Here is a 27899-nt window from a genome sequence, read left to right on the forward strand (position 1 = left end):
GCACACAGTGACTGCACCAGCAGAATAGTTAGTGCAGCTCTGGAGTATAATACATGATGTAACTCAGGATCAGTAATGTAATGTGTGTACACAGTGACTGCACCAGCAGAATAGTGAGTGCAGCTCTGGAGAATAATACAGGATGTAACTCAGGATCAGTAATGTAATGTGTGTACACAGTGACTGCAGCAGCAGAATAGTGAGTGCAGTTCTGGAGTATAATATAGGATGTAACTCAGGATCAGTAGTGTATGTACACAGTGACAGCAACAGCAGGATAGTGAGTGCAGCTCTGGAGTTTAATATAGGATGTAACTCAGGATCAGTAATGTAATGTCTGTATACAGTGACTGGTATTTGTACCAATGAAACATTTATGACTTGTCCAGCTAGTCAGGCCATTATAAATACACAGCATTATACAATCCTTATGATGAAAGTATCTCTTAGCTTTGACTTTCTTTATCTTTTCAAGCTAAACACATTTTTCTTCAGAAAGCACAGTCCATGTCTATCCTACATTCTCCATTGTCCATGTAGTCTTAGGTGGAGGACCTTTCTGTGTTGGTTTCTCTCCTAAACGGAGCATCATCCAGGGGAGAACAGAGCTTCTTGCACGGCCAGAGGTTCCTTAATTTTACAAAAATATTTCCTGCAAAATTGAAAAACGTTTTCTTCACAGTCGTTGATGTATAGTAGAAAACTATCGGATCCAAGGCGGCATTGAAGGTGCTGAGCAGAAGAGCGTTCACCCTCCATGATGGACTCTCGTTCTGTATGAATCCAACGATATGAGATACATTGTACGGAGCGAAGCAGATGCAAAAGTTGGCAAGGGTGGCCAAGGCCAAGCCGATGGCTCGCTGCTTCCTCTTCTTCTGGATGTTGGGTAGAGACAGAAGAATCCGCACAAAGTTTATGTAACAAAAAAGAGTTATAATGACTGGAATGAAGAAGAGGACCACACCGAGCTCCAGTCGAACCGGGAGAAGAATCTTAAGTTGCTCCTTACTAAATTGCTCATAGCATTTGGTTTCGTTGGTGGCCATAACGTTGTGGGGTATGGAGTACTGGACCACGTACACAATACTGCAGTGGGCACAGGCTAGAAACCAGAAGATGATGCTGGCCAATATTGCGTAGGAAGGTTTTCGGTGGAGTTTGTATTTAATCGGAAAGGCCACTCCGAGGTAACGTTCTACACTGACGGCCATGAGGAACAATGTGCTGATGTAGATGCTACTGTAATAGAAAAAACCCGTAAGGGGACAAAGAAAAAATGGCATATCCCAAACCATCCCGGTGGAAGCCTCCCGCATCTTCAGAGGAAGGAAAAGGAGCAAGACGAGGTCTGAGATGGTCAGGTTGAGGAGAAGGATGTCCACCGGAGTAGGCTTCTTACGGACCTTGGCTTGGAAAGCGTAGAAAGCCAACAAGTTTGAAGGTAGACCTGTCAGGAAAGTGAAAATGTAGACGGCCAAGACTAAATGATTGTTCTGTGGAACAACTTGAGAGCCCCTGAAAAAAAGAACAACAAAGTATAAAAAAATGATTAACAACTATAGGAACTTTATGATCACTAAGGTTGACCTAAATGTTGACATTTTTGGCATTTCCTCCATTTATAGTCTGACCCATGACAATTAAGACATACTGATCTGCCGTGAGAACATCCCCATAAAAAAGGGCATGGGTAAGACTCTTAGGTCTAACAGTTCCCAATCAATGGCTAGTGTTTTTTTAGTCAGTGTTGGATTCACAGCTACATTGCTCAGTACTGCTCAATAATACCTCTATGCTGCCGCTTTCTAGTGTTTTGTTTTAGCTCAGTGTTGGATTTGCAGCTTCATTGCTCAGTACTGCTGAATAATAGCTCTATGATGCTGCTTTTTTGTGTTTTGTTTTAGCTCAGTGTTGGATTCACAGCTACATTATTCAATACTGCTGAATAATGTCTCTATGCTGCTGGTTTATAGTGTTTTATTTCAGCTCAGTGCTGTATTCACAGCTACATTGCTCAGTACTACTGAATAATACCTCGATGCTGCTGCTTTTTTGTGTTTTGTTTTAGCTCAGTGTTGGATTCACAGCTACATGGCTTATGTATGCGTATGGGAGACATCATAGCAGACCGACTTCACCCACGAGCTCAGAAACAACTAAAAAATTAGAGATAGTCTACAGAGGAGAAAACTGATAAAAAACACAAGCTGCAAGTGATATAATGGCCAGAAATATTATAATATTGAGATTTAAATGGAAGGGCGCATGAACAATACATTGGAGAAGCTTTGTTAATATTACTTTTGTTCACAATTCTGTATATTTCAGCTTTATTTTACCCCACGTGAGCTACCATATTTGGGGTTAATCAATATGAAGGAATTGGTCCGGTGGTCACATCAATGTTCAATGGCCGCTCAACGGGAATCCTGCGAACCACCCTTTATCTGACAGCATCCGTGGCTACTCTTTCGATTAACCATCCTAGCACAATATCACATATGTGTCACCCGCAACAAAGATGTCACGCCAGGCCAGCTAATCAAATGTAGAGCCATGGATAAAGAAGGCGTTCTCAGGGTTCCTGCCCAGCGACCATAGCTTACTGACTCCTCTTTCGTACTGACCTGTTTTTAACAAAATGTATATTTTTTTATTTTCCTATTAAACAATAAAGATCTTCAAGTTGGTTATGAAAATATCCTCATGAGCTTTTATTATGCGACTACTAATAAAGCAATCTGTTGAGCCAGACATTAATTAAACCGTTCCTTGCTCGGCGGGTCAGCGCCTGTCACAAGCACAGTAATAAATATTTTCAATTAAATGCCCTTTGTCGATAAGATAATTTGCATTAATCAGTTTCTCATTAATAGATCTAAGGCAAGCAAAGGATGAAATTGACGCATTTCCAAGTTGTCTGATATTGAGTGATAGTCCAGTCGCCAGCTGGCTGTCAGTGTCAGATCATTGCCAGTCATAGCTTTAGCTTGGTGTTGTGTTTGTGCCTTGTTTTCCTGTGCTCTGATCTTCTGATCTTTTGCTGACCGACTTTGGACTTTGCCTTTGACCATCCTTTTGCCTAGCCCCTTTTGGGCCTTGCCTTTGACCTTCCTTTTGCCTAGCCCCTTTTGAACCTTGCCTTTGACCATCCTTTTGCCTAGCCCCTTTTGGGTCTTGCCTTTGACCACCCTTCTGCTTTGCCCCTTTTGAACCTTGCCTTTGCCCATCCTTTTGCCTAGCCCCTTTTGAACCTTGCCTTTGCCCATCCTTTTGCCTAGCCCCTTTTGAACCTTGCCTTTGACCATCCTTTTGCCTAGTGCCTTTTGGGCCTTGCCTTTGACCATCCATTTGCCTTGACCCTTTGTCTTGATCTGCTACCTTCCTGGAATTCTGACCTCCAACCGTGACCCGACTACGCCTTTGTCTTACCCCTCTGTTTGTGACATGCTCTCTTGGTATCTGATCCCGGACTTCTTCACTACCCAGCCTCACGACTTGTCCGTGAGTAGTGACTCAGTGTCACATTTGTGACTCAGCGTCACAGCACATGGGATGAACAAAAGTAAAGGGAAATATCACATGTCCAGGTATAATTCAATCTAATAAGGGTCCAAGGCACGGACAGAAATCACAGATCACTCCTGGGGGAAGGAAAATGATCAGGTAGAAGGGATAAAACATCCATGTTCCATGTTAATAGTGCGGGTCCCAGCAGTCGGACCCCCACTATTAATAAGCGATCACCTATCCTATGGATTGTTGATAACTTGTTTTCACAGAACAACCCCTCTAGGATCCACTAGGGTGAAAAGACCATTGAATAAGAACATATTTGCACTAATACTTACAAAAAATATAGATGCTGTGCGTAATCATAAATCCAGAAGATTTTTCTATTTTTTAGTAGGGTTTTATTTCATATCACTACTATCATTATTAAAAATACAAAATAATCAATCCTATCATTTTCCCACTAGCCAGTAGGGCTCTTTCAGATTCCCACTTCCTGTTTTCTTTTTTCAGGATGAGTTTTCAGCAGTCTCATTATCATCAGAGGTAAGATTACAATGAACAATAACAATCCAACACAATATCACAGCCGACATGGGTCCCTTTCCCATCACAATGACTTTTTCACCCGCTCATTAGATGCTTCGATGCAAAAGAAACGATTTGAGATTGATCATTGCTGCTAATGTACATGTGCATTTCCTGAAACAATTGGAAGTCTAGGATAGGCCCAGTCACTGGTCAGCAATGTTTTGAGGGGGTTTATCGAGCCATAATCAAGGTGTGAACATACTGTAAAGAACATGTCCATGTCCTAATATTATTAGTATTATTTCTAAAGGAAACTATTGTACAAACGCTCTGTTCAATGTGTTTCTGAACAGCCTGTTTATGATATGCTCCTATTAATTAATTCCTCCAACAGGTTGCTTAATAATATTTTTAAAAGTTCATTAATTTATCCGTAATGCACTTTGTTATCCCGCTTGTAGCCAGATTACATGATGTGGGCAGAGTCAACATAGCGTCTGATAAGGCAGTGCACATTGTATCTGGTCTCTAGTCTCACTGCTGATATCCTCTCCCAATCTGTCCTAATACTGTGCTGTCCATAAACAAGTCGTATTGACACAGCTGCCGCTGAAAGGAAACCTATGTACATGGGACTGCCGAGAAATCGGGGCACTATTGTGTGTGCATTTAGCAAAGAAATCAACAAGCGCCCATACAACATACAGCATAACCGAGGACACTGGTGGTGATTTCCGGGATTTCACAAGGAGGGTTTTATTTCCTTCAAGACAGGAAAATGTCATTCTGAAACAGATGAATTTCATAATATTCTGATACTAATCTTAATAAGGTTTACTAAATTCATTGTTTCACTATCAATGACCCTCCTATCATAATTCTAGAATAATCATAGCTCCCATATTACCTGTAAGAAGCTTCTTCTGTGCACAGATATATCTACTATAATACTGCACTTATGTGTAGGAATATAATTACTATAATACTGTCCCTATGTACAAGAATACAACTACTATAATCAGGGGCGTAACAACAGTCCTGCGGGCCCCGGTGCGAACTTTTGAATGGGCCCCCCCCCCCCAAAAAAAAAAAAAAATGATATACAGACACACGCATACAATGTTAAACTAAGAAGTAAATATCTATTGCAAAAAAAACATTTCCGAAAGATAAGAAAAAAGTGTTGTAAACAACAGCTTACCCTCAAAAGATGAACTTTCATGTTGCATCCCCTAAAAAGAAAAGATTGTAAGGAAAATTAGCTGACAGTATGATCTCCCCATCCTGCCCCATCGTATCCATCCTGGCCCATGATCCAATCCTGCCCCATGTCTTTCATTCTGCCCCGTGTCTCCAATCATGCCCTGTATCTACATTCTGCCCATGCCTCCAGTCCTGCCCCCAGTGTGTCCAGCAATCTGCCCCAGTGTGTCCAGCATTGCCTCCAGACAGTGTATCCAGCAATCTGCCCCAGTATGTCTGGCAATCTGCCCCAGTGTGTCCAGCAATCTGCCCCAGTGTGTCCAGCATATTACCCCCGTGTGTCCAACAATCTGCCCCCAGTCTGTCTAGCGTTCTGCCCCCAGTCTGTCCAGCGTTCTGCCCCCAGTCTGTCCAGCGTTCTGCCCCAGTGTGTGTCTCCAGCATTCTGCCCCAGTGTGTGTCTCCAGCATTCTGCCCCAGTGTGTGTCTCCAGCATTCTGCCCCAGTGTGTGTCTCCAGCATTCTGCCCCAGTGTGTGTCTCCAGCATTCTGCCCCAGTGTGTGTCGCCAGCATTCTGCCCCAGTGTGTGTCTCCAGCATTCTGCCCCAGTGTGTGTCGCCAGCATTCTGCCCCAGTGTGTGTCGCCAGCATTCTGCCCCAGTGTGTGTCTCCAGCATTCTGCCCCAGTGTGTGTCTCCAGCATTCTGCCCCAGTGTGTGTCGCCAGCATTCTGCCCCAGTGTGTGTCTCCAGCATTCTGCCCCCCCCCCCCCAGTGTGTGTCGCCAGCATTCTGCCCCAGTGTGTGTCTCCAGCATTCTGCCCCAGTGTGTGTCTCCAGCATTCTGCCCCAGTGTGTGTCGCCAGCATTCTGCCCCAGTGTGTGTCGCCAGCGTTCTGCCCCAGTGTGTGTCTCCAGCATTCTGCCCCAGTGTGTGTCTCCAGCATTCTGCCCCAGTGTGTGTCGCCAGCATTCTGCCCCAGTGTGTGTCGCCAGCATTCTGCCCCAGTGTGTGTCTCCAGCATTCTGCCCCAGTGTGTGTCTCCACTCCAGCATTCTGCCCCAGTGTGTGTCTCCAGCATTCTGCCCCAGTGTGTGTCTCCAGCATTCTGCCCCAGTGTGTGTCTCCAGCATTCTGCCCCAGTGTGTGTCTCCAGCATTCTGCCCCAGTGTGTGTCTCCAGCATTCTGCCCCAGTGTGTGTCTCCAGCATTCTGCCCCCCCCCCCCCAGTGTCCCCCACTGCTCCAGGGGCACCCGCCGCTCCGGGGGCCCCCCGGCCGCCACCCTCCTTGAAGACGATACTCACCCTGCTGCCTGCTCCAGCGATGGTCTCGGCATCTGCTCTGCACTGCATCTTCTTCCTGCTTGTGCTGGTGCGGTCATGTGATACTGATTAAAGTCATGAATATGCGCATATTCATGGCCTTAATGAAGCGGTACCACGTGACCGCACAAGCAGGAAGAAGATGCAGTGCAGAGCAGACGCCGAGACCATCGCTGGAGCAGGCAGCAGGGTGAGTATCGTCTTCAAGGAGGGTGGGTGGGGGGCGGCCAGGGGGGCCCCCGGAGCAGTGGGGGCCCTCCCCGGTGGGCCAGTCCGAGCCTGCCGGGGCCCCTGACCTGCGGGGCCCGGTCGCAATGGCGACCGCTGCGACCGCGGTAGTTACGCCCCTGACTATAATACTGTCCCTATGAACAAGAATATAACTACTATAATACTGCCCCTATATACAAGAACATAGCTACTATAATACTGCCCCTATGTACAAGAATGTAACTACTATGATACTGCCCCTATGTACAAGAATATAACTACTATAACACTGCTCCTATGTACGGGAATATAACTACTATAATACTGCTCCTATGTACAAGAATATAACTGCTATAATACTGCTCTTATGTACAAAAATATAACTACTATAATACTGCTCCTATGTACAAGAATATAACTACTATAATACTGCTCCTATGTACAAGAATATAACTAATATAATACTGCCCCTATGTACAAGAATATAACTACTATAATATTGTCCCTATGTACAAGAATATAACTAATAATAATAATAATAATAATAATCTTTATTTTTATATAGCGCTAACATATTCCGCAGCGCTTTACAGTTTGCACACATTATCGTCGCTGTCCCCGTTGGGGCTCACAATCTAAATTCCCTATCAGTATGTCTTTGGAATGTGGGAGGAAACCGGAGTACCCGGAGGAAACCCACGCAAACACGGATAATATTGCCCTCTATGTAGAAGAATATAACTACTATAATACTGCTCCTATGTACAAGAATATAACTACTATAATACTGCCCCTATGTACAAGAATAAAGCTACTATAATACTGCCCCTAAGTACAAGAATATAACTACTATAATACTGCTCCTATGTGCAAGAATATAACTACTACAATACTGCTCCTATGAACAAGAATATAACTACTATAATACTGCCCCTATGTACAAGAATAAAGCTACTATAATACTGCCCCTATGTACAGGAATATAACTACTATAATACTGCTCCTATGTGCAAGAATATAACTACTACAATACTGCTCCTATGTACAAGAATATAACTACTATAATACTGCTCCTATGTACAAGAATATAGCTACTGTAATACTGCTCCTATGTACAAGAATATAACTACAATAATACTGCCCCTATGTACAAGAATATAACTACTATAATATTGTCCCTATGTACAAGAATATCACTACTATAATACTGTCCCTATGTACAAGAGTATAACTACTATAATACTGCTCCTATGTATAAGAATATAACTGCTATAATACTGCCCCTATGTACAAGAATATTACTACTATAATACTGCCCCCTATGTACAAGAATATAACTACTATAATACTGCTCCTATGTACAAGAATATAGCTCCTATAATACTGCTCCTATGTACAAGAATATAACTACTATAATACTGCTCCTATGTACAAGAATATAGCTCCTATAATACTGCCCCTATGTACAAGAATATAACTACTATAATACTGCTCCTATGTACAAGAATATAACTCCTATAATACTGCTCCTATGTACAGGAATATAACTACTATAATACTGCCCCTATGTGCAAGAATATAACTACTATAATACTGCCCCTATGTACAAGAATATAACTACTATAATACTGCTCCTATGTGCAAGAATATAACTACTACAATACTGCTCCTATGTTCAAGAATATAACTACTACAGTACTGCTCCAAAGTACAAGAATATAACTACTATAATACTGCCCCCTATGTACTAGAATATAACTACTATGATACTGCTCCTATGTACAAGAATATAACTACTATAATACTGCCCCTATGTACAAGAATATAACTACTATAATACTGCTCCTATGTACAAAAATATAACTACTATAATACTGCCCATATGTACAGGAATATTACTACTATAATACTGCCCCCTATGTACAAGAATATAACTACTATAATACTGCTCCTATGTACAAGAATACAACTACTATAATACTGCTCATATGTACAAGAATATAACTACTATAATACTGCTCCTATGTACAAGAATATAGCTACTATAATACTGCCCCCTATGTACAAGAATATAACTACTATAATACTGCTCCTATGTACAAAAATATAACTATTATAATACTGCCCCTATGTACAAGAATATAACTACTATAATACTGCTCCTATGTACAAGAATATAGCTACTATAATACTACCCCCTATGTACAAGAATATAACTACTATAATACTGCTCCTATGTACAAAAATATAACTACTATAATACTGCCCCCTATGTACAAGAATATAACTACTATAATACTGCTCCTATGTACAAAAATATAACTACTATAATACTACCCCCTATGTACAAGAATATAACTACTATAATACTGCCCCTATGTACAAGAATATAAGTACTATTATACTGCTCCTATGTAAAAACTGTAATAAGTTTCTCCAAACTTTGCGTAATATATACCACCCCTAGGAGTAGCTGCGTGCAGTGACTTATTTAGTGTAATTTATCATTTTTTATTCTTTGAAGGACAAGTCACATTTAACATTCTCATAGTTCACTCCAAATCGGTGGACAACGTACGGATGTTACACTTCCAGTAAGCAGCACTTATGTTACCAAGGAGCAATGTTTATGCAGAGAGAAAACATAAATACAGATTCAACAATTCCTTCATATTATGGGTTGGTGGATTTTCAAAAAGTCACTCAAATGTCTCAATATTTACTAACACAAATTATTGATGAGTTCTTTGAGTGCCGATTATTTATTGTTTACTCACAGCTCATTCATCTAATACAAAGCAAACGATTGGGAAGCTGAGGATTAGGGATGAGCAGACCCGTGGATGTTTGGGTTAGATTGAACTTTAGTCCATAGTAAGGTTTGGGTAACAGAACTCTATCCGAACTTGAACCTGAATCTCATAGAAGTCAACGGGGACCCAAATTTTGGTGCTGTAAAATGGTCATAGTAAGGGCTTGTAAGCGTGTCTTTCTCTACCTCTCTCTTAGGTAAGGGAAGGGAGCCGTAAAACTGTCATTGGAACTGGGACCCTAACTATCTCTGTCCCAGGGGTACTCTTGATGGTAGAGAGGTCTGAGTCTCCGACTTCACTTTGCTCCTGTTAATCCCTGGTCTGTCCTTTCTCCTACCTTATGGAGCCTGGGAAAGAAATTTAATGCAAACAAGACGCAAAGACAAAACATGGATAACAGAAACCCTCTATCATACCAAAGCACTATTTATCAAAAGGAGGGAGGAATAAACTAAATGGGACCAGGGACCAGGAGCGAAACACACATGTACAACAGAATAACTCTACAACAACTAGTCTCCAAAACACTTATCTTGAGCACACAGCATCGGAAGACAAATCTCAAATAGCAAGAAAAAACTCTGATTTAGCAGAGCTTCCACTGGCAAGACAGAGAAGGTTTGGCAAGGTTTATGGGTAGAGGCAATGACCAGATCAGAAGCAGCTGAAATGGAGCTGCAAGTTCCTGACCAGCATTAAAAGGGTCGTTAAGATCTTCAGCACCAAAGGAAACCAAATTAATTTAATATGGGATCCAAGCACACTGGCTAAATGGAAAATCTGCGATTCACAATACGCAGTGATCTTCTACCCCCAGATCTCTCAAGTTGGCGTGACACACTCGTAACACTCTCTCTTTTTCCTTCTCACTCTCCCTCCATCACTCTCTTTCCAATCGCTGAACACTAGAATGGACTTCCGTGAGAAGTCCATGTTCGTAGTTCAGTACCGGATACTAGATGTCCGATACAATCCCCGAAATTTGCAGTTTGGTTCTGCTCATCTCTATTGAGGATGATTAAAAAGCTAATGTTTGCCAAATGCTCTTCGATGTCACATTTGTCACAGTTACGGGCCATTCATTTGGGCATTTCAGACTTCTCGTTGACTGAATGTGACGTCACAGGAGACATTGGCTGAGATGCTACATCTGCATCACGCTCTTCTCCCCATGACCCTTTCTTATAAATGCATTTTAACTATGACTGCTCTTCTTTTTGCCATGTTACAGTTATTTGCTTTGATAATGAGATAATGCAGCTGCATCTCTCTCCTCTCCCCACTTTCCTCACTTTTATTTACTGTTACCCTAGATGGAATTTGTGAGCTGCGGCAATTTCTGAGCAAACTCTAAATCGTCATTTTGGCAATAATATAACAGGGGGATATTTAATTAGTTTGTGTGAAAGCCCCTGCTAGACTCCTGTGAACTCTTTATGATTTTAATGGGTTAACACTGTGAAGCATAGACCTAATCTTTTTACTTTCTAGAGTATTTTAAATGCATTTTTGATTCTTTCTTTACTTTTGTAGCAGCTAGATAGAAAAATGGGTGTCAGGCATCTGGTTTCGAACCCTTGAGCTTTTACTTTATGGTGGGCTTCTCTGCCGGTCCCCCGAGCTACTGCAGATGCACCTTTTCTCTGCTTGTTTAGTTCTTGTTATTCTTGCTAAAGTCTTTTTAGGGTAACAGGTGTTTTCATTTACTCATTTTTCTGCCCTATCACCTTTTGGGTGCAGCTTTATATTCTTTCCCCTTGCTGGTATTTCCTGCTGGTGATAGTCCGATTTGTATGTACAGCCATACTGCTGTAGTTTAAGCCAGTCAATGAAAGACCAGCTAGGGTTTATCTCTCTGCTGTTTATGTTCTTAACCCTGCATCTATCTTCTGTTTCTTTCTCAGAGGTAGGCGCATATTCTCTAACAGTAAGTACTTATATCTTTTATTTAGTATTTTTTGGTTTTCTTTACTCACTCTGGGATCTTTCTATTTCAGCACACTTTCCCTTCTGTAGGTAATTTGCACTCTGCCCTGCACTGAAGTTCTTTAGGAGGAATGTGAAGTGCTGGACGGCCTTTCAGGCAGAATAGGTCCAATTTATCATTGTCTAGTCTATGGTTAGGGCTATCCCAGGTCATGCAGGAAAGGAACCACTAGGGATTGGGATCTCTAGTCTGTACAGGAATCGGCAGGGTGAGTTGCAGTTTTAGTGTGAGACCTACTTTCCCTGAGTGAGTTGCTATGCTGTCATAACATTGGGTTGATTTACAGTATTCTTTTGAAGTTTACAATCCAAATTTTCTCTCCAGGATAGGATATTTATAGGATTTATAGACTCCAGGGCAGTATCTGCAACTCCTTTATGTCAAGCTTACACATAGCAGTCCCTGCATGTTGTGTTTCTGAGTTAACAACCGCCAACTTCTCTCCTATGCACCTGGACAACTCTTCTACATCAGATAATTGCAAAACTAGAATCTCCGGTGCAATTGCTAGCAGTTATTTTGTTAAGGAATTGCACTCTTCTGATGCAATAATATTATGAGAATCACTGATTTTCCAACCCTGGTCTGAGCCAGAACCCAAACCCCATTGAAAACAATGGGAACCGACTTTTGAGCCGGAAAATATTTCTCTTTCTCTCTGACTTTCCTCAGAACTCCGAACCCGAACATTGCAATGGACTTCTGGGGAAAATCTGTGTTCGACGTTTAACACCGGAGAACTTGTAAGTTCTGGTCCTCTTATCCCTATTCACCCTTTAAGAACATGATTTACATTTAACTCTTTCTTGACCAGGAACATTTATTCCTGGATGCCTAGTGCAAATTTTCACATTTGCGAACAACAAAATCTAATTGAATATATATATTTTTTGGAGGTTTTTATACTCTCAATTTGCCCTTTTATAGGGCAGATGGGGGATTAATAAAATACAAGAGGGACAAATCTCTTATAATGTTATTTGTCTACTATATGAATAAATGAGCAAAAATAATCAGATGTTTCTTCTTTTTTTTAATTTCTTATCCTATTTAAAAAACTAAAAGTTTGAGTTATTTGAATTTATTTGTTTATTTATTTATTTTAATGTTTCTTTTCATTTCTTATCCAATTTTTATTACAAAAAAAATCCTAAACGTTTTTTTATTTGCATTTATTTGTTTATTTATTTTAATGTTTCTTCAGTTTCTTTTCCTTTCTTATCCAATTTTTATTAGGAAAAAAAAATCCTAAAAGTTTGTTTATTTATATTTATTTGTTTATTTATTTTAATGTTTCTTTAGTTTCTTTTCCTTTCTTATCCAATTTTTATGTGAAAAAAAATCCTAAACGTTTGTTTATTTGTATTTATTTTAATGTTTCTTCAGTTTCTTTTCCTTTCTTATCCAATTTTTATTAGAAAAAAAAAATCCTAAATGTTTGTTTATTTGTATTTATTTGTTTATTTATTTTAATGTTTCTTCAGTTTCTTTTCTTATCCAGTTTTTATTAGAAACCCCCCCAAAAAAGTTTGTTTATTTGTATTTATTTATTTTAATGTATTGTTTCTCTATGTGTTTACAATATAAAGTGTTGCACTGTTAAAGCTGGTACATTGTAGTGATTATATGTGTTACATTTAATTTCCTTTTATTCCAAGAAGAAATGAACCATGAATAGAGCAATTACTGGAAGCGGCACAGGGGAATCCCTATGATAAGACGTGTGTCATATTCAGCGGTGAGATGTGATACGTTCCTTCCCAGTGTGTGAGTTATCTTGAACAATCTTGTGGGCGCACGTCATAAGGAGAGATGAACCTGGGAGATGTCAGAGTATGTGTGATAATAATAAATAGAAAGATTAAAATAAGAGTAGGTAGTTCTAGAGGTCACTGGAAAAAGATGCATAAATTTATATGTTTCTGATCTAGTCCTAAAATTATTGGGTAAATATGATACATAGGGCAGGAGCAAACCTAGACTGAAGAGAAATCTTGTGCAAGCACAATCTATGGGACCTTTCCAGCCCAAACGCTCCTCATCATGACCAATTCTATCTTCTTTTGAGGTGGATGTGGCCCCCTTACCTTTAGGGCCCCTATGCAGCTGCACCAATGGTATGTCCGCCCCTGACATGGCAAGAACATTACATGAAATTCATTATTTCCTAATATTTTGCCAAGTCATTTTAACCCCTTGTGGCCACCAAAGCCGATTCCATTTTTTTTAAATTTCCGTGCAATACCACAATTGTTTTTTTTATATTTGTATTTACCAATTTCCTTATATGGTAAAACTGACCTGTCAATATGATTCTCCAGGTCAGTGTGAGTACACAGATACCAAGTATGTATAATTTTTTTTTTATTTAAATGGTAAAAAAAAAATTTAAGATTTGTAAAAAAAAAATGTTGCATGTGTCGCCATTTTCCAAGACTCTGTAATGTTTTCAGTTTTCAGGATTTTGGACTGTGTGACGGCTTACTTTTGCGCCCCAAGCTGATGTTTTTACTGTTTTCATTTTTAGGTAGACTACGATTGTTTGATTGCCTCTTATTGCATTTTAATTCAGTGTTGCAGCAGCCAAAAAACCTTAATTCTGGAAAAGAAAGATTTTTACAGACGCAACGATGCCAAATATGTGTATTTTTCATTTTTTTTAATGAGGCAAAAGAGGGTGATTGGAAATGTTATATTTTTTTTAATTTTTTAAAAATATTTTTAAAAACATTTGTTTTCACATTTTTTAATTGCATTTAGTTGCGATAAATGCGGTCTCCTAAGGGCTAAACTCTGGCTTTCACAGGAGGATCGTTACGACAGGCACAGGGAGTCTTCAACAGACCTCCGCCTGCCATGGCAACCTATTGGCACTCCGCGATCACATCACGGGCGCTCTGATAGGTGCATAGAATGACACGCCTCCTGTTGGCATGCATTTAATGCCTCTGTCAGAGATTGACAGCAGCATTTAACATGTCAGCAGTCGAGGCTGATAAAGGCACATGATGGTTGAATAATTCGGCAACCATCTGCCAGGACAACACTCTGTACTCCTCCTTCTAGACCTGTCCTCTGCTTTCGACACAGTTGACCACTGCCTCCTACTACAGATCCTCTCCTCCTTTGGCATCAAAGACCTCGCCCTATCCTGGATCTCCTCATACCTTTCCAACCGCACATTCAGCGTCTCCCAATCCCACACTACCTCCTCATCCCACCCTCTCTCTGTTGGAGTCCCCCAATGCTCTGTTCTAGGACCCCTTCTTTTCTCAATCTATACACTCGGCCTGGGACAACTCATAAAGTCCCATGGATTCCAGTACCACCTTTATGCTGATGATACTCACATTTACCTTTCTGGCCCAGATGTCACCTCTCTGCTGTCCAGAATCCCAGAGTGTCTATCAGCCATATCCTTCTTCTTCTCCTCTCACTTCCTCAAACTCAGTGTGGACATATCTGAACTCATCATCTTTCCTCCATCTCATAGATCTTCCTTACCTGACCTATCTATCACCATTAATGACGTCACGCTTTCCCCGTACCGGAAGTCCGCTGCCTCGGAGCAACCCTTGACTCTGCCCTGCCCTTCAAACTGCACATCCAAGCTCTGTCCACCTCCTGTCGCCTCCAGCTCAAAAATATATCCAGAATCCATCCTTTCCTCAACCGTCAATCTACTAAAATGCTTGTGCATGCCCTCATCCTCTCCCGCCTTGACTACTGCTACATCCTTTTCTGTGGCCTCCCTGCTAACACCCTTGCACCTCTCCAGTCCATCCTTAACTCTGCTGTCTGGCTAATTATTCTCTCTCCTCGCTACTCCTCCGCTTCCCACCTCTGCAAATCTCTTCACTGGCTCCCATTCCCTCAGCTTATCCAGTTCATATTACTAACACTGACCTACAAAGCCATCCATAACCTGTCTCCTCCATATATCTCTGGACTAATCTTACGATATCTTCCCTCATGTACTCTCCGGTCCTCCCAAGACCTCCTTCTCTCCTCCACACTTATTCGCTCCTCATCCAATCGCCTCCAAGACTTCTCCCGAATATCCCCCATCCTCTGGAATTCTTTGCCCCAACACGTCCGACTATCAACCACATTTGGATCCTTCAGACGGAACCTGAAAACCCACCTCTTCAGGAAAGCCTACAGCCTGCACTGACCCCGCTGCCTCCTCATCACTACTGAAGCTACCGTCTCACCAACGCCGGAGCTGCAGCAACCCTCAACCTATTGTCTCCTTCCCCACCATCCTGTAGAATGTAAGCCCGCAAGGGCAGGGTCCTCGCCTTTCTGTACCAGTCTGTCATTGTTAGTTTGTTTACTGTACGTGATATCTGTAATTTGTATGTAACCCCTTCTCATGTACAGCACCATGGAATCAATGGTGCTATATGAATAAATAATAATAATAAATAATAATACTAATAAGATGCGAGCTCAGCTTGTGAGCCCGCAACAAAGTCAGGGAGCCGACATATGATGTAAGTATATCTTTATCCTTACAGATCTCAGGTCCCTCACTGAGCCTTCTCTTCCGGTGATGATATTATTTCACTACTGCAGCCAATCAATGAACTCCTATGCAGTGGTTGGCTGCAGCGGTCACAGGTCTGTATGAATGTAAACAGATGTATTGGGTAATATCTGGTCCTGGTTTCTTAGTAGTTGCTGTATATAAATCTCATCTTAGGACTTGGAATCTGGTCCTGGTATCTTAATAGTTACTGTACATAAGTTTCATCTTAGGACTTGGAATCTGGCCCTGGTATCTTAGTAGTTGCTGTATATAATTTTCATCTTAGGACTTGGAATCTGGTCCTGGTATCTTAGTAGTTGCTGTATATAAATCTCATCTTAGGACTTGGAATCTGGTCCTGGTATCTTAATAGTTACTGTACATAAGTCTCATCTTAGGACTTGGAATCTGGTCCTGGTATCTTAGTAGCTGCTGTATATAAGTCTCATCTTAGGACTTGGAATCTGGTCCTGGTATCTTAGTAGTTGCTGTATATAAATTGTCATGGTTCCCAATGGCAAGGGAACGTAAGAAACATATAAGTAACGAACGAGCTCTCGGGTGATGGAAACTCGAGTTGACCGTGAGCTAAATCTACCACACAACTAACAGTAGCCAGGGAGCATACCTACGGCTTCCTATATGCCACGCGCCAGCCGGAGGACTAACTACGCCTGGTAGAGGAAGAAACAGACCTGGCTTACCTCTAGGGAAATCCCCCAAAAGATGATAGCAGCCCCCCACATGTAATAACGGTGAATTAAGAGGAAAAGACATACACAGTATGAAAGTAGATTTAGCAAAGAGAGGTCCACTTACTAGATAGCAGAAGGATACAAAAGAGGACTTCATGGTCAACTGAAAACCCTTTCAAAAACCATCCTGAAATTACTTTAAGACTCCTGTGTCAACTCATGACACAGGAGTGGCAATTTCAGCCCGCAAGAGCTTCCAGCTACAGAGAATTACAAAAACTGCAAACTGGACAAAAGGTACAAAACAAAAGGACAAAGTCCACTTAGCTGATCAGCAGACTAGTAGCAGGAACATGCAACCGAAGGCTCTGGTTACAATGATGACCGGCAAGGAAATGACTGGAGAGCAAGGCTAAATAGGAAACTCCCAAACACTGATGGAAGCAGGTGAACAGAAGCAGCAAAGTGCAAACAAGTCACCAGTACCACCAGCAACCACCAGGGAAGCCGAAAAAGCGGATACACAACAGTACCCTCCCCTTAAGGAGGGGGCACCGAACCCTCACAAGAACCGCCAGGGCGATCTGGATGAGCCCTATGAAAGGCACGAACCAAATCCGAGGCATGAACATCAGAGGCAGTTACCCAAGAATTATCTTCCTGACCATAGCCTTTCCATTTAACCAGATATTGAAGTCTCCGTCTGGAAATACGGGAGTCCAAGATCTTCTCTACGACGTACTCCAATTCACCCTCCACCAGCACAGGAGCAGGAGGTTCAGTAGAAGGAACCACCGGTACCTCATATCTCCGCAACAACGACCGATGGAACACATTATGGATAGCGAAAGATGCCGGGAGGTCCAAACAAAAGGAAACAGGGTTAAGAATCTCCAAAATCCTATAAGGACCGATGAACCGAGGCTTAAATTTGGGAGAAGAAACCCTCATAGGGACAAAACGGGAAGACAACCACACCAAGTCCCCAACGCGAAGGTGGGGACCAACACGACGACGACGGTTAGCAAACTGCTGAGTCCTCTCCTGGGACAATTCCAAATTATCCACCACTTGTCCCCAAATCCGATGCAACCGATCCACCACCGCATCCACTCCAGGACAATCCGAAGATTCAACCTGACCAGATGAAAAACGCGGATGAAACCCTGAATTGCAAAAGAAAGGAGAAACCAAAGTGGCAGAACTAGCCCGATTATTAAGAGCAAACTCCGCCAACGGCAGAAAGGCAACCCAATCATCCTGATCCGCAGACACAAAACACCTCAAATAAGTCTCCAAAGTTTGATTAGTTCGCTCCGTCTGGCCATTGGTCTGAGGATGGAATGCAGACGAAAAGGACAAATCAATGCCCAACCTGGCACAGACTGCCCGCCAAAATCTAGACACGAACTGGGTACCCCTGTCAGAAACGATGTTTTCAGGAATACCATGCAAGCGAACCACATTTTGAAAAAACAGAGGGACCAACTCAGATGAGGAAGGCAACTTAGGCAATGGCACTAAATGAACCATTTTAGAAAAACGGTCACACACCACCCAGATGACAGACATCTTCTGAGAAACAGGGAGATCCGAGATAAAGTCCATAGAGATGTGCGTCCAAGGCCTCTTTGGAATAGGCAAGGGCAACAACAACCCACTAGCCCTAGAACAACAAGGCTTGGCCCGAGCACACACATCGCAAGACTGCACAAAAACACGCACATCTCGAGACAGGGAAGGCCACCAGAAGGATCTAGCCACCAAATCTCTGGTGCCAAAAATTCCCGGATGACCTGCCAGAGTAGAAGAATGAGCTTCCGAGATGACTCTAGTGGTCCACTCGTCAGGAACAAACAGTCTACCAGGCGGACAACGATCAGGTCTATCCGCCTGAAATTCTTGCAAAGCACGTCGCAAATCTGGAGAGACAGCAGACAAAACCACTCCATCCTTAAGGACACCAGCAGGTTCAGAATTCCCAGGAGAGTCAGGCTCAAAACTCCTAGAAAGAGCATCTGCTTTCACATTCCTAGAACCCGGTAAGTACGAGACCACAAAATTAAACCGGGAAAAGAACAACGACCAACGTGCCTGTCTAGGATTCAGGCGCCTGGCAGACTCCAAATAAATTAAATTCTTGTGATCAGTCAAAACTACCACCTGATGTCTGGCACCCTCAAGCCAATGACGCCACTCCTCAAATGCCCACTTCATGGCCAAAAGCTCCCGATTACCAACATCATAGTTTCGCTCGGCGGCCGAAAATTTTCGCGAAAAGAACGCACAAGGTCTCATCACTGAGCAGTCGGAACTTTTCTGCGACAAAACCGCCCCCGCTCCGATCTCGGAAGCATCGACCTCAACCTGAAAGGGAAGAGAAACATCAGGCTGGCGCAACACAGGGGCAGACAAAAAGCGGCGCTTAAGCTCCCGAAAGGCCTCCACGGCAGCAGGGGACCAATTGGCAACATCAGCACCCTTTTTAGTCAAATCCGTCAGAGGTTTAGCAACGCCAGAAAAACCAGCTATAAATCGACGATAAAAATTAGCAAAGCCCAAGAATTTCTGGAGACTCTTCAGAGAAGTAGGCTGCGTCCAGTCGTAAATAGCCCGAACCTTGACAGGGTCCATCTCAATAGAAGAAGGGGAAAAAATATACCCCAAAAATGAAATTTTTTGAACCCCAAAAACACACTTTGAACCCTTTACACACAAAGAATTCTCCCGCAAAACCTGAAAAACCCTCCTGACCTGCTGAACATGAGACTCCCAGTCATCAGAAAAAATCAAAATATCATCCAAGTACACAATCATAAATTTATCCAAATATTCACGGAAAATATCATGCATTAAGGACTGAAAGACAGAAGGTGCATTAGAAAGGCCGAAAGGCATTACCAAATACTCAAAATGGCCCTCAGGCGTATTAAATGCGGTCTTCCACTCATCCCCCTGCTTAATTCGCCCCAAATTATACGCCCCACGAAGATCAATCTTAGAGAACCACTTAGCCCCCCTTATGCGAGCAAACAAATCAGTCAGCAAAGGCAACGGATACTGATATTTGACTGTAATTTTATTCAGGAGACGATAATCAATACAAGGCCTCAGAGAGCCATCCTTTTTAGAGACAAAGAAAAAACCGGCTCCTAAAGGTGATGAAGAAGGACGAATATGTCCCTTTTCCAGGGACTCCTTAATATACTCGCGCATAGCAGCATGTTCAGGTACAGATAGGTTAAACAAATGACCCTTTGGAAATTTACTGCCAGGAATCAGATCTATGGCGCAATCACAATCCCTGTGAGGAGGGAGTGAACCAATCTTAGGCTCTTCAAAAATATCACGATAATCAGACAAAAATGCCGGAATCTCAGATGGAATAGATGACGAAATGGACACCATAGGAGTGTCCCCATGAGCCCCCCGACATCCCCAGCTTAACACAGACATAGCCTTCCAGTCCAGGACTGGGTTATGAGACTGTAACCATGGTAATCCAAGCACCAAAACATCATGTAAATTGTACAACACAAGGAAGCGAATCACCTCCTGATGGTCTGGAGTCATACGCATAGTCACTTGCGTCCAGAACTGTGGTTTATTACAAGCCAAAGGTGTAGAATCAATACCCTTCAGAGGTATAGGGACTTCCAGAAGCTCTAAATCAAACCCACAGCACCTGGCAAAGGACCAGTCCATAAGACTCAGAGCGGCGCCAGAGTCCACATAGGCATCCACGGTAATAACTGATAATGAACAAATCAAGGTTACAGACAAAATAAATTTGGACTGTAAAGTGCCAATTTAAATGGACTTGTCAACCTTCCTAGTACGCTTAGAGCATGCCGATATAACATGAGCAGAATCACCACAATAGAAGCATAAGCCATTTCTACGCCTATAATTCTGCCGCTCGCTTCTGGACATAACTCTGTCACATTGCATTTTCTCTGGCGTCTCTTCAGAAGATACCGCCAAATGGTGCACGGGTTTGCGCTCCCGCAAACGCCGATCAATCTGAATTGCCATTGTCATGGACTCATTCAGACCTGTAGGCGCAGGGAACCCGACCATAACATCTTTAACGGCATCAGAAAGGCCCTCTCTGAAATTTGCCGCTAAGGCGCACTCATTCCACTGAGTAAGCACAGACCACCTACGAAATTTTTGGCAGTATATCTCCGCTTCATCTTGCCCTTGAGATAGGGCTATCAAAGCTTTTTCAGCTTGAATCTCCAAATTAGGTTCCTCATAAAGCAACCCTAAAGCCAGAAAAAACGCATCCACATTGAGCAACACAGGATCCCCTGGTGCCAATGAAAATGCCCAATTTTGAGGGTCACCTCGCAGCAAAGAGATTACAATCTTAACCTGCTGGACAGGATCTCCTGAGGAGTGAGGTCTGAGAGAAAGGAATAATTTACAATTATATTTGAAATTCAAAAACCGAGATCTATCTTCGGAAAACACCTCTGGTGTAGGGATTTTAGGTTCAGAAATAGGAGCATGTATAACAAAATCTTGTAAATTTTGAACCTTTGTAGCAAGATTATTTAAACCTGCAGCCAAACTCTGAGGATCCATCTTTAAACAGGTGAGCTCAGAGCCATTCAAGGATTATAAGGAGAGAAAGGCAAAGGCTGTAATTAAAGCTGAAATACAACTGATCCAACTATGGAGCAAGCATAGAGGAAAAAGGGAAAAAAAAAAAATTTACAGACTTCTTTATTCTCTCCTTTCTTCTGCCAATAAGTTTAACACAGGCCGGTCATACTGTCATGGTTCCCAATGGCAAGGGAACGTAAGAAACATATAAGTAACGAACGAGCTCTCGGGTGATGGAAACTCGAGTTGACCGTGAGCTAAATCTACCACACAACTAACAGTAGCCAGGGAGCATACCTACGGCTTCCTATATGCCACGCGCCAGCCGGAGGACTAACTACGCCTGGTAGAGGAAGAAACAGACCTGGCTTACCTCTAGGGAAATCCCCCAAAAGATGATAGCAGCCCCCCACATGTAATAACGGTGAATTAAGAGGAAAAGACATACACAGTATGAAAGTAGATTTAGCAAAGAGAGGTCCACTTACTAGATAGCAGAAGGATACAAAAGAGGACTTCACGGTCAACTGAAAACCCTTTCAAAAACCATCCTGAAATTACTTTAAGACTCCTGTGTCAACTCATGACACAGGAGTGACAATTTCAGCCCGCAAGAGCTTCCAGCTACAGAGAATTACAAAAACTGCAAACTGGACAAAAGGCACAAAACAAAAGGACAAAGTCCACTTAGCTGATCAGCAGACTAGTAGCAGGAACATGCAACCGAAGGCTCTGGTTACAATGATGACCGGCAAGGAAATGACTGGAGAGCAAGGCTAAATAGGAAACTCCCAAACACTGATGGAAGCAGGTGAACAGAAGCAGCAAAGTGCAAACAAGTCACCAGTACCACCAGCAACCACCAGGGAAGCCCAAAAAGCGGATACACAACAATAAATCTCATCTTAGGACTTGGAATCTGGTCCTGGTATCTTAGTAGTTGCTGTATATAAGTCTCTCCTTAGGACTTGGAATCCGGTCCTGGTATCTTAGTAGTTGCTGTATATAAGTCTCTCCTTAGGACTTGGAATCTGGTCCTGGTATCTTAGTAGTTGCTGTACATAAGTCTCATCTTAGGACTTGGAATCTGGTCCTGGTATCTTAGTAGTTGCTGTATATAAGTCTCATCTTAGGACTTGGAATCTGGTCCTGGTATCTTAATAGTTACTGTACATAAGTCTCATCTTAGGACTTGGAATCTGGTCCTGGTATCTTAGTAGTTGCTGTATATAAGTCTCATCTTAGGACTTGGAATCTGGTCCTGGTATCTTAGTAGTTGCTGTATATAAGTCTCATCTTAGGACTTGGAATCTGGTCCTGGTATCTTAGTAGTTGCTGTATATAAATCTCATCTTAGGACTTGGAATCTGGTCCTGGTATCTTAGTAGTTGCTGTATATAAGTCTCTCCTTAGGACTTGGAATCTGGTCCTGGTATCTTAGTAGTTGCTGTATATAAGTCTCATCTTAGGACTTGGAATCTGGTCCTGGTATCTTAGCAGTTGCTGTATTTAAATCTCATCTTAGGACTTGGAATCTGGTCCTGGTTTCTTAGTAGTTCATGTATATAAGTCTCATCTTAGGACTTGGAATCTGGTCCTGGTATCTTAGTAGTTACTGTATATAAATCTCATCTTAGAACTTGGAATCTGGTCCTGGTATCTTAGTAGTTACTGTATATAAATCTCATCTTAGAACTTGGAATCTGGTCCTGGTATCTTAGTAGTTGCTGTATATAAGTCTCATCTTAGGACTTGGAATCTGGTCCTGGTATCTTAGTAGTTGCTGTATATAAACCTCATCTTAGGACTTGGAATCTGGTCCTGGTATCTTAGTAGTTGCTGTATATAAGTCTCATCTTAGGACTTGAAATCTGGTCCTGGTATCTTAGTAATTGCTGTATATAAGTCTCATCTTAGGACTTGGAATCTGGTCCTGGTATCTTAGTAGTTACTGTATATAAATCTCATCTTAGGACTTGGAATCTGGTCCTGGTATCTTAGTAGTTGCTGTATATAAGTTTCATCTTAGGACTTGGAATCTGGTCCTGGTATCTTAGTAGTTACTGTATATAAGTCTCATCTTAGGACTTGGAATCTGGTCCTGGTATCTTAGCAGTTGCTGTATTTAAATCTCATCTTAGGACTTGGAATCTGGTCCTGGTTTCTTAGTAGTTCATGTATATAAGTCTCATCTTAGGACTTGGAATCTGGTCCTGGTATCTTAGTAGTTACTGTATATAAATCTCATCTTAGGACTTGGAATCTGGTCCTGGTATCTTAGTAGTTGCTGTATATAAGTCTCATCTTAGGACTTGGAATCTGGTCCTGGTATCTTAGTAGTTACTGTATATAAGTCTCATCTTAGGACTTGGAATCTGGTCCTGGTATCTTAGCAGTTGCTGTATTTAAATCTCATCTTAGGACTTGGAATCTGGTCCTGGTTTCTTAGTAGTTCATGTATATAAGTCTCATCTTAGGACTTGGAATCTGGTCCTGGTATCTTAGTAGTTACTGTATATAAATCTCATCTTAGGACTTGGAATCTGGTCCTGGTATCTTAGTAGTTGCTGTATATAAGTCTCATCTTAGGACTTGGAATCTGGTCCTGGTATCTTAGTAGTTACTGTATATAAGTCTCATCTTAGGACTTGGAATCTGGTCCTGGTATCTTAGCAGTTGCTGTATTTAAATCTCATCTTAGGACTTGGAATCTGGTCCTGGTTTCTTAGTAGTTCATGTATATAAGTCTCATCTTAGGACTTGGAATCTGGTCCTGGTATCTTAGTAGTTACTGTATATAAATCTCATCTTAGAACTTGGAATCTGGTCCTGGTATCTTTGTAGTTACTGTATATAAATCTCATCTTAGAACTTGGAATCTGGTCCTGGTATCTTAGTAGTTACTGTATATAAATCTCATGTTAGAACTTGGAATCTGGTCCTGGTATCTTAGTAGTTGCTGTATATAAGTCTCATCTTGAGACTTGGACTTCTGGTCTTTTAAGACCTGGCAATTTTCTTAAGGGACCGCACTGTAATATCTGATACAAGGTGGGAGCGTCGCTTGTACTCCTAATAAACCTGATTTATACCCCTCGAAGTAAACGTACTCTATCTTCAGGCCATCACTCACCGCTTTCTACAAACTTTTTAACACTCACATTTTTGGCCCGTGAAACTTTGGCACCAAACTCGGAACATTTGCTGAAAAGTCGGAGTCTCACCTTATAAATATTTGTCCTTTGCTCCGGAGATTTTATATTTTATGACTTTTAATGTTTAAATGAACTGTACGGGAGAACAGCAGTCATCTCTTATGAAGAGAGCTGGTTGACAACCAATATGACAACTCTGAGAGAGGTTGTCAGGTTCCCAGATCTGCCTAATGACACAGTGATAGATGCCCGGTGCACGTGTCAGGAGCAGACAGTGTGTGAGTGTGCGTGCTCGTATCGATGTGTTATCCACATCCAGCTGGACGGCCGCCATATAAGTCTCCTGACATGGCACCAGCCCTCAGATATAAGCCCGCAATCGACTGTAGCGCAGGTGACGGCGGCGGCTGATTATCTGCCCTGTTATTACAACTGCAGTCATTCTGTCTTATGTCAATAACCATTAATCCTCCGGTAATGAAAAGTTCTACAACTTTCTGATAAACTTTCTGGATCGTATCCTTATGTGCTTGTGAATTAAAAAAACAAACGATATCACAAAAAAATTCACAGCTGAGAATCAGAGGACTGGCGACAATGGTGTCCGGGGTTCAGACAATCCTGTACCAGCTGAAGAGTGGGGAAAGCAACTGACACATATTACATGGCTGATACATAGTGATAATAATCTGTCTGGACCGCAGATAACAACAAGGATACAAGGATAGCAAAACCTCATCTGTGAGAACGGAACATGTCGCTTATAGCTGGAAATAAGAAAGCGACCATTCACTGACAGCAAGCAGAGGCTTACAGAACGGAACGTCTTACTACATCACCAAACTATACATACACAGGAATAGACAAATCTATTATATATTATCTATCATCTATCTATTATCTATCTATCTATCTATCTATCTATCTATCTATCTATCTATCTATCTATCATCTATCTATTATCTATCATCTATCTATTATCTATCTATCTATTACACTGGTCAACAGCATTTTTGGTGCCAAAGATATTTCATCGAATTTAGGGTATTTTTGGGGTGCTGATTCTGAATATGTCATCAGTTTTGCCAGATTGGCTCAAGTTTTTGAGATTTTTGGTATCTTATTTATAGCACTTGTTGGTAAATGCGACGCATCATCTCATTAATTTCTTTGGATTAGTACTTGAACTGAGCAGTTCTCAATATAGTTTTGTGTTAATTAGTGTTCTAAAAGTTTGTTCATAGCTTGATTTTTGCACTAACTTTATGTTGTTGTCTGTTTTCCAGTGAAAAGCATGAACTCATCAAGAAGAAGTTGTCTTAACGATCCAGACTCATTCTGTTACATTTGTGGTGAATACACACTGCCAAAACATAGAAGAAACATAACAGACTTCGTAAAAAAAGTGTATTTTGCCTATTTTGGGGTTATGCTTGGGGACCAAGACAAGTTTTGGGCACCACACATAGTGTGCAAAGCATGTGTCGAATTATTACGAAAATGGAGCAAAGGACAAAGAAAAAGCTTCAAATTTGGTGTTCCAATGGTGTGGAGAGAGCCAAAAAATCATCATGATGACTGTTATTTATGGTAAACACAGGTACAGGCACATCTTCACAATGAGGGACAGGCCTTCTTGCAGATTCCATGTTACTCCCATTTTCGTTTCTTATGCTTATTGAATCCTTGCACTTGCACTGCACAGAAATAACAGTCATCATGATGATTTTTTGGCTCTCTCCACACCATTGGAACACCAAATTTGAAGCTTTTTCTTTGTCCTTTGCTCCATTTTCGTAATAATTCGATACATGCTTTGCACACTATGTGTGGTGCCCAAAACTTGTCTTGGTCCCCAAGCATAACCCCAAAATAGGCAAAATACACTTTTTTTACGAAGTCTGTTATGTTTCTTTTATGTTTTGGCAGTGTGTATTCACCACAAATGTAACAGAATGAGTCTGGATCGTTAAGACAACTTCTTCTTGATGAGTTCATGCTTTTCACTGGAAAACAGACAACAACATAAAGTTAGTGCAAAAATCAAGCTATGAACAAACTTTTAGAACACTAATTAACACAAAACTATATTGAGAACTGCTCAGTTCAAGTACTAATCCAAAGAAATTAATGAGATGATGCGTCGCATTTACCAACAAGTGCTATAAATAAGATACCAAAAATCTCAAAAACTTGAGCCAATCTGGCAAAACTGATAGCATATTCAGAATCAGCACCCCAAAAATACCCTAAATTCATTAAAATATTTTGGACACCAGAAATTTTTTTTTTTTTGTTGACCTGTGTTATCTATCTATTATCTATCAATCATCTATCTATCTATCTATTATCTATCTATTAACTATTAGCTATCTATTATCTATCTATCTATCTATCTATCTATCTATCTATCTATTATCTATCTATAATCTATCTATCTATCTATTATCTATCTTTTATCTATGATCTATCTATTATCTATCTATCTATTTTTGATCTATATATTATCTATTATCTATCTATTATCTATCTTTTATCTATGATCTATATATTATCTATCTATCTATCAATCTATCTATCAATCATCTATCTATCTATCTATCTATCTATCTATCTATCTATCTATCTATCTATCTATCTATCTGTCATTTAGAGGACCAAACTCCTATTATAATGGACTTTCTCCTGCAGTCCTATAGACAATGAATGGAGCGGTGACGTACATGAGTGGGCACCGCTTCATTCTATCGGGGCATTCCAGAGCCCCATTCTCAGGGTGAATATTCAGCCAGGCAGGTGGACAGTGATGAGTTACCATGTTGGAAATTACAATTTTATGGGCTATAATATGGCTGAAGATTCCAGATCTCCTTGGATCACATGCATTTCTATTGATGGTCCGGTATGACGGAGCTGACAGCATTCTTTTCCTATTACCTTCAGTTCTATGTAATGCTATGTACAGATGATCTGTGCTGAATAACACCGATGTAGCAGAGTGGTATTTGTCATGGTGACAGCATCTGTGCTTTTGCATAGGACTGCAGATAAATTCACTACATCCTCAATGAATAAGCATGTTATCCGCACACTTGGCACAGCCACATCTATAATAATGACTTTATAATGCATAGACAGTTTACTAGTAACTCACATACCCGTCTAGCGTAGTGGATGAGTTAAGGGTTAAGTCCGTCTCCATTGCAGCTGTCCAATCCTTGAAGTCCTAGGATCAGTCAGTCTACGGCTCAGGGATGATCCTGGCAGAGCGACTTGACGTAAACTTCACATTTCAAGAAAAAAAGGAAAAAATAAAACATTT

General features: G+C 41.4%; 1 protein-coding gene across 1 annotated transcript; it reads right to left on the reverse strand.

Annotated features, from left to right (window-relative positions):
- Window positions 1-482: 482 nt before the first annotated feature.
- Window positions 483-27899, reverse strand: LOC143768697 (free fatty acid receptor 2-like). The gene is made up of 2 exons (XM_077257340.1): window positions 27736-27899; window positions 483-1518 (listed from the first exon to the last, which is right to left on the reverse strand). The coding sequence occupies exons 1-2, from the start codon at window positions 27777-27779 to the stop codon at window positions 543-545; spliced, it is 1020 nt and encodes a 339-aa protein (XP_077113455.1). The 5' UTR covers window positions 27780-27899; the 3' UTR covers window positions 483-542.

This window comes from Ranitomeya variabilis, chromosome 4 (genome assembly GCF_051348905.1).
Source record: "Ranitomeya variabilis isolate aRanVar5 chromosome 4, aRanVar5.hap1, whole genome shotgun sequence".
Taxonomy (NCBI): Eukaryota; Metazoa; Chordata; class Amphibia; order Anura; family Dendrobatidae; genus Ranitomeya; species Ranitomeya variabilis.